This window comes from Tupaia chinensis, unplaced genomic scaffold (assembly GCF_000334495.1).
Source record: "Tupaia chinensis unplaced genomic scaffold, TupChi_1.0 Scaffold000081_1, whole genome shotgun sequence".
NCBI classification, from domain to species: domain Eukaryota; kingdom Metazoa; phylum Chordata; class Mammalia; order Scandentia; family Tupaiidae; genus Tupaia; species Tupaia belangeri.
Window position 1 is genome coordinate 8,985,690 of NW_006159542.1, and position 12,600 is coordinate 8,998,289.

At 40.1% G+C, this 12,600-nt stretch overlaps 1 protein-coding gene across 1 annotated transcript in view; it reads left to right on the plus strand.

The window, feature by feature from the left end:
- Window positions 1-2,847, plus strand: part of TLR4 (toll like receptor 4) — a 16,818-nt gene extending 13,971 nt beyond the window's left edge. The window contains exons 4-5 of the mRNA XM_006142796.3: window positions 1-696; window positions 1,826-2,847. Coding sequence (XP_006142858.3) covers window positions 1-661 — 661 coding nt within the window. The 3' untranslated portion in view covers window positions 662-696; window positions 1,826-2,847. The remainder of the gene's footprint in view (window positions 697-1,825) is intronic.
- The last annotated feature ends 9,753 nt before the right edge of the window (window positions 2,848-12,600 follow it).

A 12,600-nucleotide genomic window follows, 5' to 3' on the forward strand; every position in this document is an offset into this window, starting at 1 on the left:
CTTCAGGAATTCCACCTGTCAGGTGAGCAAGACCACAATTAGTGTATCTGTGCTCAGTGTGCTTGTGGTATCTGCAGTAGTAGTTTTGGTCTATAAGTTCTATTTCCACCTGATGCTTTTGGCTGGTTGCAAAAAGTATGGAAGAGGTGAAAGCACCTATGACGCTTTTGTTATCTACTCAAGCCAGGATGAAGACTGGGTGAGGAATGAGCTAGTAAGAAATTTAGAGGAAGGGGTACCCTCGTTTCAGCTCTGCCTTCATTATAGAGACTTTATTCCTGGGGTGGCCATTGCTGCCAACATCATTCAGGAAGGATTCCACAAGAGCCGGAAAGTTATTGTCGTGGTATCCCAGCACTTCATCCAGAGCCGTTGGTGTATCTTTGAGTATGAGATTGCTCAGACCTGGCAGTTCCTGAGCAGTCGTGCTGGCATTATCTTCATTGTCTTGCAGAAGTTGGAGAAGTCCCTACTTCAGCAGCAGGTGGAGTTGTATCGCCTTCTTAGCAGGAACACTTACCTGGAGTGGGAAGACAATGCCCTAGGGCGACACATCTTTTGGAGACGACTCAGGAAAGCCCTCCTGGATGGTAAACCATGGAGTCCAGAAGCTGCAGCTGATGCAGAAAACTGCCAGCAGGAAGCAACAACTGCTACCTGAGGAGGAGACACTCCTGAGGAGTTTCTTGCCCAATTGTATGCCACATTTGTTCAGTTAACATGAATTAATTCTGCAACATGCAGGCATTAGCTCATGGTGATGATTCAGTGGTGCCCAAGGCACACAGCTCCACCAGGCTCATGGTGCTTACAGTGCAGAGGAATAAACACTGCTAAAATACAGAACATTCCAGGTGGGCTTCCAACCAATGCAACCAAGGAGCACAGAACCACGGAAGTCAATGCAACTCTTTCTCAATCAAACCGTATTAAAATTAAGCAACTGGGCCCCAGTAAAAGCAGGAAGAAACACTGTTCTTCTCTTGGGTCTTTAGAATGGAAACCACATTATGTGTTTGATGTTGCCACTTTTCCCTTTTCTACTTGATAACGTAGATGTCTTCTGATCCAGGTACCCACTGCCATTTTAATGGCTTAAAAATGTTGAAATCTTATAACTAATTCCTGATCAACACATGCCCACAAACATCTTGGTCATTCCTTAGAATGATCTATTTGTTAGTTAATAATTACCGATACATTTTTGTTTTTATAAATCCAGTTTTTCATATTTTGTCTATAAGCCCACGTCATAAATAAAATTTTTAGAGGCATGTAGGAAATTTCTATATTTAACCACTATTTTTCAAGCAAGTATATATAATACACTTTGTCACTTGGTGTCATTCTAAAGTTATTGCCTTCTAAGTTATGAGTAAGTAAAGGCAGCATTAAAATAATTTGACTGAAAAAGACACAAGTAAAAAAACATAGGGGAAGGAAAGTCCAATTTCCTGCTCTCATAATGAGAAATTTGAAGCAGAGGCAGAGGCTGAAGCAGCATTACCTCTGAGGGTCATCTTTTTTATGGTTCTAGAAACATTATGGCTGATGGGGTGCCCAGAAGAAATGTTGTAGTGTAGTGGTAATTTCTTCTCAAGGAGAAGTGTGCCTTGATTGATACTGAATCACCACAGGGAGACATGAAAGGCCGGGACCTCTTTCCTGTTCCCTTCCCACTGCTAGATCTGCTTCTGCTGTGTCATTCCCTGTCCCTGACCACATTTTGGAAAGATGGGATATTTTCATTGAGAAAACAAAGAGTGGATATTTTCATTGAGAAAACAATATGGTCAAGGCTATTTTTTTTCTTTTTTTGTAAAAGGGGAGTTCCCAGGAATGTACATAGAACCATCTTCCCCAGAAAGAGTTCTTCAAAGAAAGAACAATGAGGACATCATCAAGGAAGTGCAAATCAAAACCACAATGAGCTATCACCTTGCAGCAGTTGGAATGATGACACATGCTGAGGATGTGTAGAAATTAGAACCTTTCTACACAGTTGGTGGAAATGTAAAGTGGTACAGTCCTAGAGAAAAGATTATGGAAATTCCTCCAAAAATTAAAAATGAAACTGTCATATGATCACTCTGAATATATGCCCAAAAGGATTGAAATCAGGATCTCAAAATTACATTTGTACCCCTATGTTCATTGCTCCATTATTCACAGCCAATTGATAGAAGCCACACAAATGCCCACTGGTAGAAAAAATGGATAAAGAAAGTATGCTCTATAGATGCAATGGGATATTATCCAGTCTTTAGAAAAAAGGAAATCCTGCCATCAGTGTCAACATGGATAAAGCTGTAGGCAACTCTTAAGTGGAATAAGCCAGTCACAGAAGGACAAATACTGAATGGTTCCACTTCCATGAAACACCAAACTAGTCCAACTCATAAAAGCAGAAGGATAAGAGAATGGTGTTACCAGGGGCCCAGGGGAGGAGAAAAAAGATAAATGAGGAGTTGTTCAATTGATACAAAGTTACAGTTATACAAGATGAATTAGTACTAAAGATATGCAGTACAGGATGGTGCCTATCATAAACAACACTATTGCATGCACTTGAAAGTTTTTTGACAGAGTAGCACTCATGTGAAGTCCTCTTCACACACACACACACACAAACACACACAAACCAAAAATAAAAATAAAATGAAATGACACAGGGAACTTTGGAGATGATGGGTGCATCTGTTATCTTGAGTACAGTGATGTTTTCACAGGTCTGTATGCATATGTCCAAACTCATTGAACTGTACTCATTATATATGTGTAGCTTTTCTTTTTTGGTATATCCATTATATGTCATTGAAGCTGTAAAAAGGAAGAAAATCCAGGTGCTAACACTGGAAATATATCCATCTTTGAGAATGTGTTGATGACTGTTTCAGAGTGTATCTGATCACGGTTAGGGTAGCTGAACACTCTTGGGTGTGTTTATATGTCTCATGTACTAATGAAAGTGTATGTATGTATTTGAACACATGCCTCTATGTGTTCCTGTTGGAGTTTCTGCATATGCAAGAGCCGGTGCATCTGTTGAATCCTCACAGGATATTAGTGCAATTATATTCCATGGGAATATGTGTGTTTGATAGGCATGTCCATGGCTGCTTGAGACAGGCTCTCTGTTCTTGTATTTGTATGTGATTGTGCCTCTGCAAATGTCTACATTAGGTTCTGAGAGTTCTGGGAAGTGTGTGATGTGTATGTGTCTATGCCATATGTGGGTGTGCTTATGTCACAGCTGTGTACTCATTCTACATGTGTTTAAGCAATTAAGCAAGGCTCCACGAAGGAAGATCAGAATATAACTGAGGAGCTGAACATGACACAGTGCTAAAGAGCAGCGCTTTGGAAGGCTGAACCTTGGGAAGGACCCAGGTTTTCATCTGGAGACCTCCCTTTGTACTGTGGGCATGAGACCATGATTCTAGGCTGGCTGGAGCTGGGAGGTGGATGGTGATATTAAGACCTTATTGGGGGTGCTGTATCTTTCTCACTTACGGAAGAGATAAATAAATAAGCTTTAGAAACAAAACAAGACAAAATGAGCTGAAATTTGTGTTTGTTTGTTTGTTTGTTTACAAGACTGGCACTGGTTTCCTTCTCATCAGTCCTCTTTTCCACATGAGAATTCCAGAAGTCTCCCCATGAGGTAGACATAAAGGGAAAAGAGTACATATATTCAGAATCAGAAGGAGAAGAAAGAGGAAAGTCAGGCTCTCTGCAGCCCTTCAAAACATCTGGTTGGAGGCCAGCAGGTGGTGTGGTGGTTAAGGTGCTGGACTCCTGCATGGTTGAGCATGGTTTAAGTCCTGGACCTAGCGACTTGTAAATCACATTGGTTGCATGTGGGTACATGCCCAAAATCCCAGGAGGAGAATGGAGGAGAAGGACTTGTGGTGTGGTTATCCTTCCTTGGGATTGAGTTCTCACTTTACTCTCCACCCCTCCCCATGCCCCCCTCCCCCCGTCTCTCTGGTGAGTACACTTGCCCTATGATAAAAACCTAAATAATAATAATAAAACATCTGGATAAAACTAACAAAAGGTAGAATTAAAAGAAGTTAATACTAATTATGGTGTCTTAAATTTGTGCAATACTCTACAACTTGGAGCATATTCATACAATTATAAGCACATCTGAATCTCTAATTAGCCTGGTGAGGTAGCAGATCAAGAATTAGTTTCCCCATTTTACTGATGCGAAGCCTGAAGTTCCATGAAGTAGATTTATTGTCAATGGGCCAAGAGTAAGCAAGTGGCAAGACCCAATCTTGGGCTGCCAGCCCACTCAAAGTAGCTCACTGTCTAACACACCCATTGCTTCATGCAATAAATTTGCCAAACCCAGAAGTGAAACCTCCATCGTTCTCTCTGTGGTTGACACTAGTCAAGGGTTTTTCAACTGAAACCATATATACACACACACACATATAAATAAATCATATGCCACATGATTTATTTATAACACATCTTTTTCTATAAAGAACTTGAGGGAACTTTAAGCAAAGCATACACAGGCAATAGGGTTAGTCAATGAGAAGAAGAAAATCTGATCAAAGAACAAAAAAAGGACAGAAAAACACCGAAAATAAGATTAGGCATTGTATATTCTATTTTGACTCCAGAGAGGATCTGTGGTGTTTTGGATGGTGTAACTTTTAGGGAAAACCAAAACTCAAATTCACTGCTTACCAACCATGTATCTTGGTCTTCCCTTTTCTGGGAGTCTAGCTAATACAAATGTTAAAGAAGAGTAAGAGCAGAAATATTACTTCCCACTGTTCTAAGATTTGGAAATAATATATGTTCAACACAAGGGACATTATATATTTTTTCTTTCATTTACTATGGGACAAGTGCACTCACCAGAGATAGACAAAGAAAGAGAGTAAGAGAGGAAAAGTAATAAATTATCCTCCAGAGTAGGTGGCCACTTTGTAATCCCTTCTCCTCCATTCTCCTCTTGGGATTTTGGGCAAGTACATGCATGCGCCTGGTGTGATTTTTCAAGCCTTGGGGTCCCAGACACAAACCACACAGCCAACCCATGTGGGATCTAGCCACCTTAACCTCCAGGCCACCTGCTGGCCCATCAAAGGACACTATTCTTATGAGTGATCATGCCTCTGCGGTTTTGTAAAAGGTATTACAGGAGATGCACTGGGTGATCCTCTCAATAACAGTACTATAGCAATTGCTGTTTTCTCAGCCAGTGTGAATGTAACTGTAATCAGACAGTTTCATTCTGTCTCACCCTCCACCCAGAGGACTGTTAGACAAAGCTTTTTTTCTGAACTCTCTAACCTTTCTAGGGATGACCAACAGGTCTTATGTAAACTTAGAAGATCTCTCACAAGACTGCCTGGGAATTTCATAAGGGCCAAGAGCGCACTCATCAACCCATTGCTTCCCTAATCTGAGCACAGAGTCCAACACACAGTAAAGACAACACCTGCGTTTATTATTATTATTTTAATTACAAAAGTCAATGTATTTCAAAAGCATAACGGAGCATTTATATTGAAACTAGGTGATGAACAGGTGTCTTACAAAAGCAAAAAAATTTCATGGCGTCAAGTGTTTCATTCAAATTTTTGCAACAAAAATAACCTAGACTGTGTACTCTTGCCTCTGTGAGGTAGTAGGGGAAGGAGAACAGAACACCTATTTATTTGAAGAACTGACAAATGAACAAAGCACTGTCTTTTCATATGTATTGCCTTGAGTTTCCCAGTTAAGACCCCAAGTCCCAGACCACAATTCTCTGCTGCCCGTCCATCTTCTGTTCCTATTGATATCTGCATGATCTTCTCAACTTTGTCCCACTTGATCTCTTAAGTCCAAGCATTCCCCAAACTACTTTATGAAGAAAAAGAGAGAGTTTTTCTTATAATTATCTTTAATGGCTATTTGTGGATCCTATTCCTCTGCTGTATGGGACATCTAGTTTAAATTTGCACACGATGTCTGTAAGGTGGACACTAGTAATCTTAGTATTGTTACATTGGGAAACTAAGGTTTGATGAGTCTCAGTAACTACCCTACATCACACAGGTTGTACATGGCAGGGTTCTAATTAAAACCCATTCTCTCGGATTCTAAAAAACAACTATGCTAGGTGGTTTCTTGAGTTCCTTCCTCTGATTTCATATAGACATATAGTACTACTGCTTTTTATTTTGATTTTCTCTTTGCTGTAGCCGCGTTTTGAAACTATAACCCAGATAGTGAGATTATTAAAAAAAAAGAGGGATATTGGGCTGCAGGATGAGCTGTATAAGAGACCAGTCAGTATGGGGAATTGATGGTTTCCCCTGACAAAGATGGACTGAGCCTTTCATACTTCAGCTCTTTATTGATAGAATCAATTATTTTCCGTGTGGATTCTACGCCTCTCAGGCAAGTGGACTCCCATTTTCTCCAACTCTATGGCCTCCTGGGGGAGCCCCACAGTCTAGTGGTTAAGCAGGCCGAATCTATATGGCCAACCTTGGTTTGAACCTTAACCCCAAGGCAGCTCGTAAAACATACTGAGCGCAAGTCTGTGCATGCCCCAAATCCTAACAGGATGGAAAAATGAAGAAAATGGATTATGGCATGACCATATCCCATTCAAGGGTACATCTCCTCCTCCCTCTTTCTGTCTTTGGTGAGCATACACACCCTCTGAAAATTGAAAAATAATAAATAGACACATGCCCCCAGATTGGCCCAACTATGGGGCCAACATCCTTCACTTAGGGATTTCTTCTGCTACATGACTGTAAATAAGCCTATTTCTTTCAATACCTTTATTGAATGACAGAGACATGCCATTGAAAAGGAACTTAGTGAAGAGATTAAGCTGATGGTTTGTATACCTTGACATAAGATTGAAATTGGACTCTCTGGAGGAGGAGCACGGGAGCATGTCTTCTGGCCACAGTTTCCTTCTAGCAGAATTGCTCCCCACAACCCCACCCCCTTATTTAATTAATTAATTTATTTATTTTGAGAAGTTTTTGCTATAGCACGTGTGCACTCAGCAGAAAGACAGAGACAGAGAGACAGAAAAGGAAAAATCACTCCCCAGGGTGTGTGTACTTACCAGAAAGACAGAGACAGAGAGACAGAAAAGGAAAAATCGATCCCTCTTGTTGTACATGGCAGGGTTCTAATTAAAACCCATTCTCTCGGATTCTAAAAAACAACTATGCTAGGTGGTTTCTTGAGTTCCTTCCTCTGATTTCATATAGACATATAGTACTACTGCTTTTTATTTTGATTTTCTCTTTGCTGTAGCCGCGTTTTGAAACTATAACCCAGATAGTGAGATTATTAAAAAAAAAGAGGGATATTGGGCTGCAGGATGAGCTGTATAAGAGACCAGTCAGTATGGGGAATTGATGGTTTCCCCTGACAAAGATGGACTGAGCCTTTCATACTTCAGCTCTTTATTGATAGAATCAATTATTTTCCGTGTGGATTCTACGCCTCTCAGGCAAGTGGACTCCCATTTTCTCCAACTCTATGGCCTCCTGGGGGAGCCCCACAGTCTAGTGGTTAAGCAGGCCGAATCTATATGGCCAACCTTGGTTTGAACCTTAACCCCAAGGCAGCTCGTAAAACATACTGAGCGCAAGTCTGTGCATGCCCCAAATCCTAACAGGATGGAAAAATGAAGAAAATGGATTATGGCATGACCATATCCCATTCAAGGGTACATCTCCTCCTCCCTCTTTCTGTCTTTGGTGAGCATACACACCCTCTGAAAATTGAAAAATAATAAATAGACACATGCCCCCAGATTGGCCCAACTATGGGGCCAACATCCTTCACTTAGGGATTTCTTCTGCTACATGACTGTAAATAAGCCTATTTCTTTCAATACCTTTATTGAATGACAGAGACATGCCATTGAAAAGGAACTTAGTGAAGAGATTAAGCTGATGGTTTGTATACCTTGACATAAGATTGAAATTGGACTCTCTGGAGGAGGAGCACGGGAGCATGTCTTCTGGCCACAGTTTCCTTCTAGCAGAATTGCTCCCCACAACCCCACCCCCTTATTTAATTAATTAATTTATTTATTTTGAGAAGTTTTTGCTATAGCACGTGTGCACTCAGCAGAAAGACAGAGACAGAGAGACAGAAAAGGAAAAATCACTCCCCAGGGTGTGTGTACTTACCAGAAAGACAGAGACAGAGAGACAGAAAAGGAAAAATCGATCCCTCTTGGGATCATGGGAAACTCACACACCCGGCATGAGTTTAAGTCACCGGGTCCGGGACTCGAACAGTGTTTGACTACATGGGAGTCAGAGTCATAACCATTATGCCAACTGCTGGTCCTCCTACCACCCCTTTTAGCTTGGTTAATGAGAGGTAGATTTCACTTGACTTGAATTTTCAACTCAAAGTGAAAACTATGGAGTAAGTGGTCGATCAAAAAGAATGACGTTTCCTGAGCACCACATGTGTTCATCTGATTGTTGATACAACCCTGTGAGTTGGGACCCCTTTCCTCATTTTAGCAATGAGGAAGAGGATTCCCAGAGAGGATTGGAACGTATCTCTCATCACACAACTTCTGTGTATTGATCACAATCATAACAAACATTTGCTAAGCTTTTGGTACCTGCCTGGGACTGGTCTAATTTGTGTATTAATTCATTTCATTGTTCAACGGACTTTCTGTTGCAAATATTGGTAACTTTACCAGTTCATACATGGGGAAACTGAGGTGCAGAGTGAATTGCCCAGTTGGAAGGTATGGCATGAGATGTAAATTCAGTCAGCCTGATTCCCAAGGCTGCATTCTTCCCAGTGTATAACTGCTTGCTGGGATGTCCTAGGCTGTTCTCACAGGGATAGCCAGAGAACTGCCTGAAGAAAAACAGAGACAAGGTCAGTAACCCCCATGCCATCTAGAATGGCAAGTTTAAAAGGCATAGTCTGCTACTTTCCTTGATTTCTACAGAAATAGAGATGATTCCTCCTGTGACAGTGCTAAGTGACAATTCTGAGTGTAAATGTACTTTTTGGCACAAACTGTCCTGTCCTAATAGTCTTGATTATAATTATAAAATAATGGGTTTCTGAAAGGCTGCAAGCAGTTCTGGGAATGGCAATGAGGGTTTGAAAACAACATGTTGTTTATGTGAGAAGTGTTTGGTTGAAAATTAAACCCACATTTAGGAGAAAGAATTGTGTTGTCTGCTCCTAAGAAGCTATCTCACCATGTAATTAAATCAAAACCAGTCAGTTGCCAATTTGAGCTCTTGTCTCACACTAACAACACCCCACCTCCTAAGGACCAGGCAAGACAGGACAAACCTTAAATAACCCAGCCTAATTTTTCTCCATTCTTCCCAATCCTCTGCTCCCAGAGTCTTGTCCCTTCATCTTCCCAGGGCCTGGCAGTGGGATGTTACTGAATTTTCCATCTTCTTCCTGGGGTTCTTTCTTGGAAGTCTTCTCATCTACACAGAAAAGCATGAATACTCTTTCTATTTAAGGAATTTCTTGGGAGGCACTATATGGCAATAAAGGATTACAAACTTTTATTACAATATCTTTTATTTGACTGTCACATACTGTGTGCACACTTTGACAAACCATATTGTGTGCTATAGAGATATACAATTAAATGTGAATAAGAAAGCATAAGATAACAAATTATAAAGAATTTATGTGAGTTTGTCTCTGACTTTATTTCTTAAGTGGGTAACAAAAGTTTCTCTTAAAGGTTAGGAACGTTTTCTGGGATTAGCAGTTAGCATAATGGCTACATCACTGGACTCCCATGTAGTTGACCGTGGTTCGAGTCCCGGACCCGGCAGCTTAAACTCACACCAGGCGCGTGTGTGTGAGTGCCCAAGATCCCAAGAGGAGAGTGGAGGACAACGGATTGTGGCATGATCATCCCCCCTGGGGGGTGATTTCTCATTTTCTGTCTCTCTGTCTCTGTCTGTCTGGCGAGCGCACATGCCTTATAACAAAAACATTTCCAAAAAGAAAAAAAAAAGTTAGAAAAGTTTTCTTCTGTTAGATAAAGCAACTTAATTTAGTGTGTTTTGTCACGTGTCTGGTTACTCGCACTCTGTTATCTGTTCTACCTTCTAGCTTCTTCTTCCACCTTTTATTTGTTTTCTATTTTCTCCAAGGATATGAAGGAGCTTGCAACTGAGATCCTTTCAATAGAATGATTAAACATGGAAATAATAAGATGATAAAGCTTCCTAGGCCCCGAACGCTGACTTTTAACGAAATGTTTCGCTTAGGAATCACTTGAGGACTTTGATCCTGTCATCTATCACTTATCCCACTATCTATTTATCTGTACATCTGTTGTGTTTATTATTATTATTGGTAGAAATTCTTATTCAGTATCAGAGTTTGGGCCTAAGGAATCTGTACTTTAAAATATTTCCCAAGCATTTTTCATGCACATACAGATTTAGAAAAACTTGTTTTAATAGAAAATAGAGACTAATACACCATGTTTAATATAGTTACTGATTTTGTCCTTGAGATTTATTGCTAAGATTCATGACAGCCAAAGTGAGCTCAATAGGATGGGATATGCGATCATTCCTGTTAAAGGAAAGACAGCCCATCATTAATCAAGCAATTTCCATTTTTTTTACACTGATTTTTTCATTTGGTTCTTCTCAATCTTACCAGATCAGACTCTTTGGAATACCAAACTAGCCTCTTTGATTTTTAGCTTGCTATATCCATTTAGATGTTGTAACCTAGTAATGGTTTAGTTCTCCTAGTTTCTATCTAGTATGTGGCTAGTTTCCATTCTTCATTGTTCTGGATAGCTGAGACCCAACATAACCTAATACCAGGAAAATGTTATGACCTGTCTTGAATTCTTTGAACATCTACTACCAATTATGCTTTCCTATTTTTCAGCCCAAAATAAATAAAAATAAAACTTAACTCTGCTTTTGCTGAGTATTCAGCTTGCAACTGACTATTAAGATTCTGAAAATGAATTTCTCTGGAAAACACCAGGATCTCCTGTGCAAAGACTCATTGGGCTATTCTCAGTGTTCCTAGGAACCTCTTTTTCATTATTGTTATGGGGGGAAGCTGGACAATGAGCATTGGCAGTTGAAATTCAGTAATTTTGCCTTTTAAGTGCAAGACCCTGAGTCTTCTGGAGGAGTCTACTGTTCCCCAGTGGGAAATAACCTACTGAAGAAACTTCCTACTTGCAAAGAGTCCTTTTGAAATTAACAGCAGGGGTTGAATGTCTGGTTAGTGCTGTGCACAGTTCACTGCTGGGTCCTGCTGAGTCCTTTCTGCACACCATCATTGACTGGATGGCTGTGGTCTCAGTTTCTTGTCCAGGCCTGAGAGCTCAGCACCACTAAGAGCAGGGCACATTTGTACTAGTTACTGAAATATTAACTACTGACATTAAATAAGTGAGCAGAGGCGGAAGTAGTATGATTGAGTGTTCAGGTGTATCAATGGGAGTCCATCTCTGTGCTAAAGTCTCTCATCCATAAAATGGAAAAATTAGGCTGGATCTGCATTTTCCAAATGGTGGTATGTTGGTAAATGATGTGATTTTATATGGTTGACAAATGAATGTATTGTGTTTAATTAAAAGCTATATGTTTATTTCCATGGTGGTTTTCTACATACAGTAGTTAAGTTTTGTTAAGAGTTAAGAATCACCTATCTTTTTTTTTTTTTTTTTTTGAATAGGTTTTTTTTTTGTGTTTTTTGAATAGGTTTTTGCTATCGGGCATGTGCAGAAAGAGACAGAAAGCGAGAAATCATCCCCCAGGGTGGGTGGCCACACCACAGTTCCTGCTCCTTCATTCTCCTCTCGGGATCTTGGGCACGCACACACACATACCCAGCATGAGTTTAAGCCACTGGGTCTGGGACTTGAACCATGGTTGACTACATGGGAGTCCAGCAACATAGCCATTATGCCAACTGTTGGTCCCAGAAATCACCCATCCTTTTAAAAATATATATAAGTTTACAATGTGGGCCTATGTAGGAAAATAAGAAAACAGAACCAGATGATCTATGTAAAAGATATGCAAATGTGGAAAAAAATATTGAAGGTGTCACAGAGGAGATTGCCAACTGGAAGCTATGGACCAAATGGCCAGTGAAGGTCAGGTCGCTCTTTAACATTCAAACAAGATTACTACCGCTACTTATCTATAAAATGCTAGAGTTGGGGAAAATGTCCTTTCTAGGAGTTCTATTATATGATTGGAGATGTAACTCTATCAGACTGATGTTCCAGTATCATTAACATGTAGTTCTAGCATTTTAAACCTCTTGATTCTATATGAAAATGGGAGATAAATTAATCAAGTAGTGATTTATTCATGTATTTATCATTTTCTCACTTCCTCCTATTTCTAGCCATTCACCCAGCTGAGTTGCAGGTTAAAGGCTATGGAAATAAGAGTCAAGACATTTGGTTGACAAATTGTCCTACTACTGACTGACTAGCTGATTATTGAAGGCAGGTCTCTCTGGACCTCTTTGCCCCCAAGTCTCTGTTTTTTTTTTTTTTTTTTTTTTTCCTTTGGGATGAGATCATTTATGCATTCTCTTTTT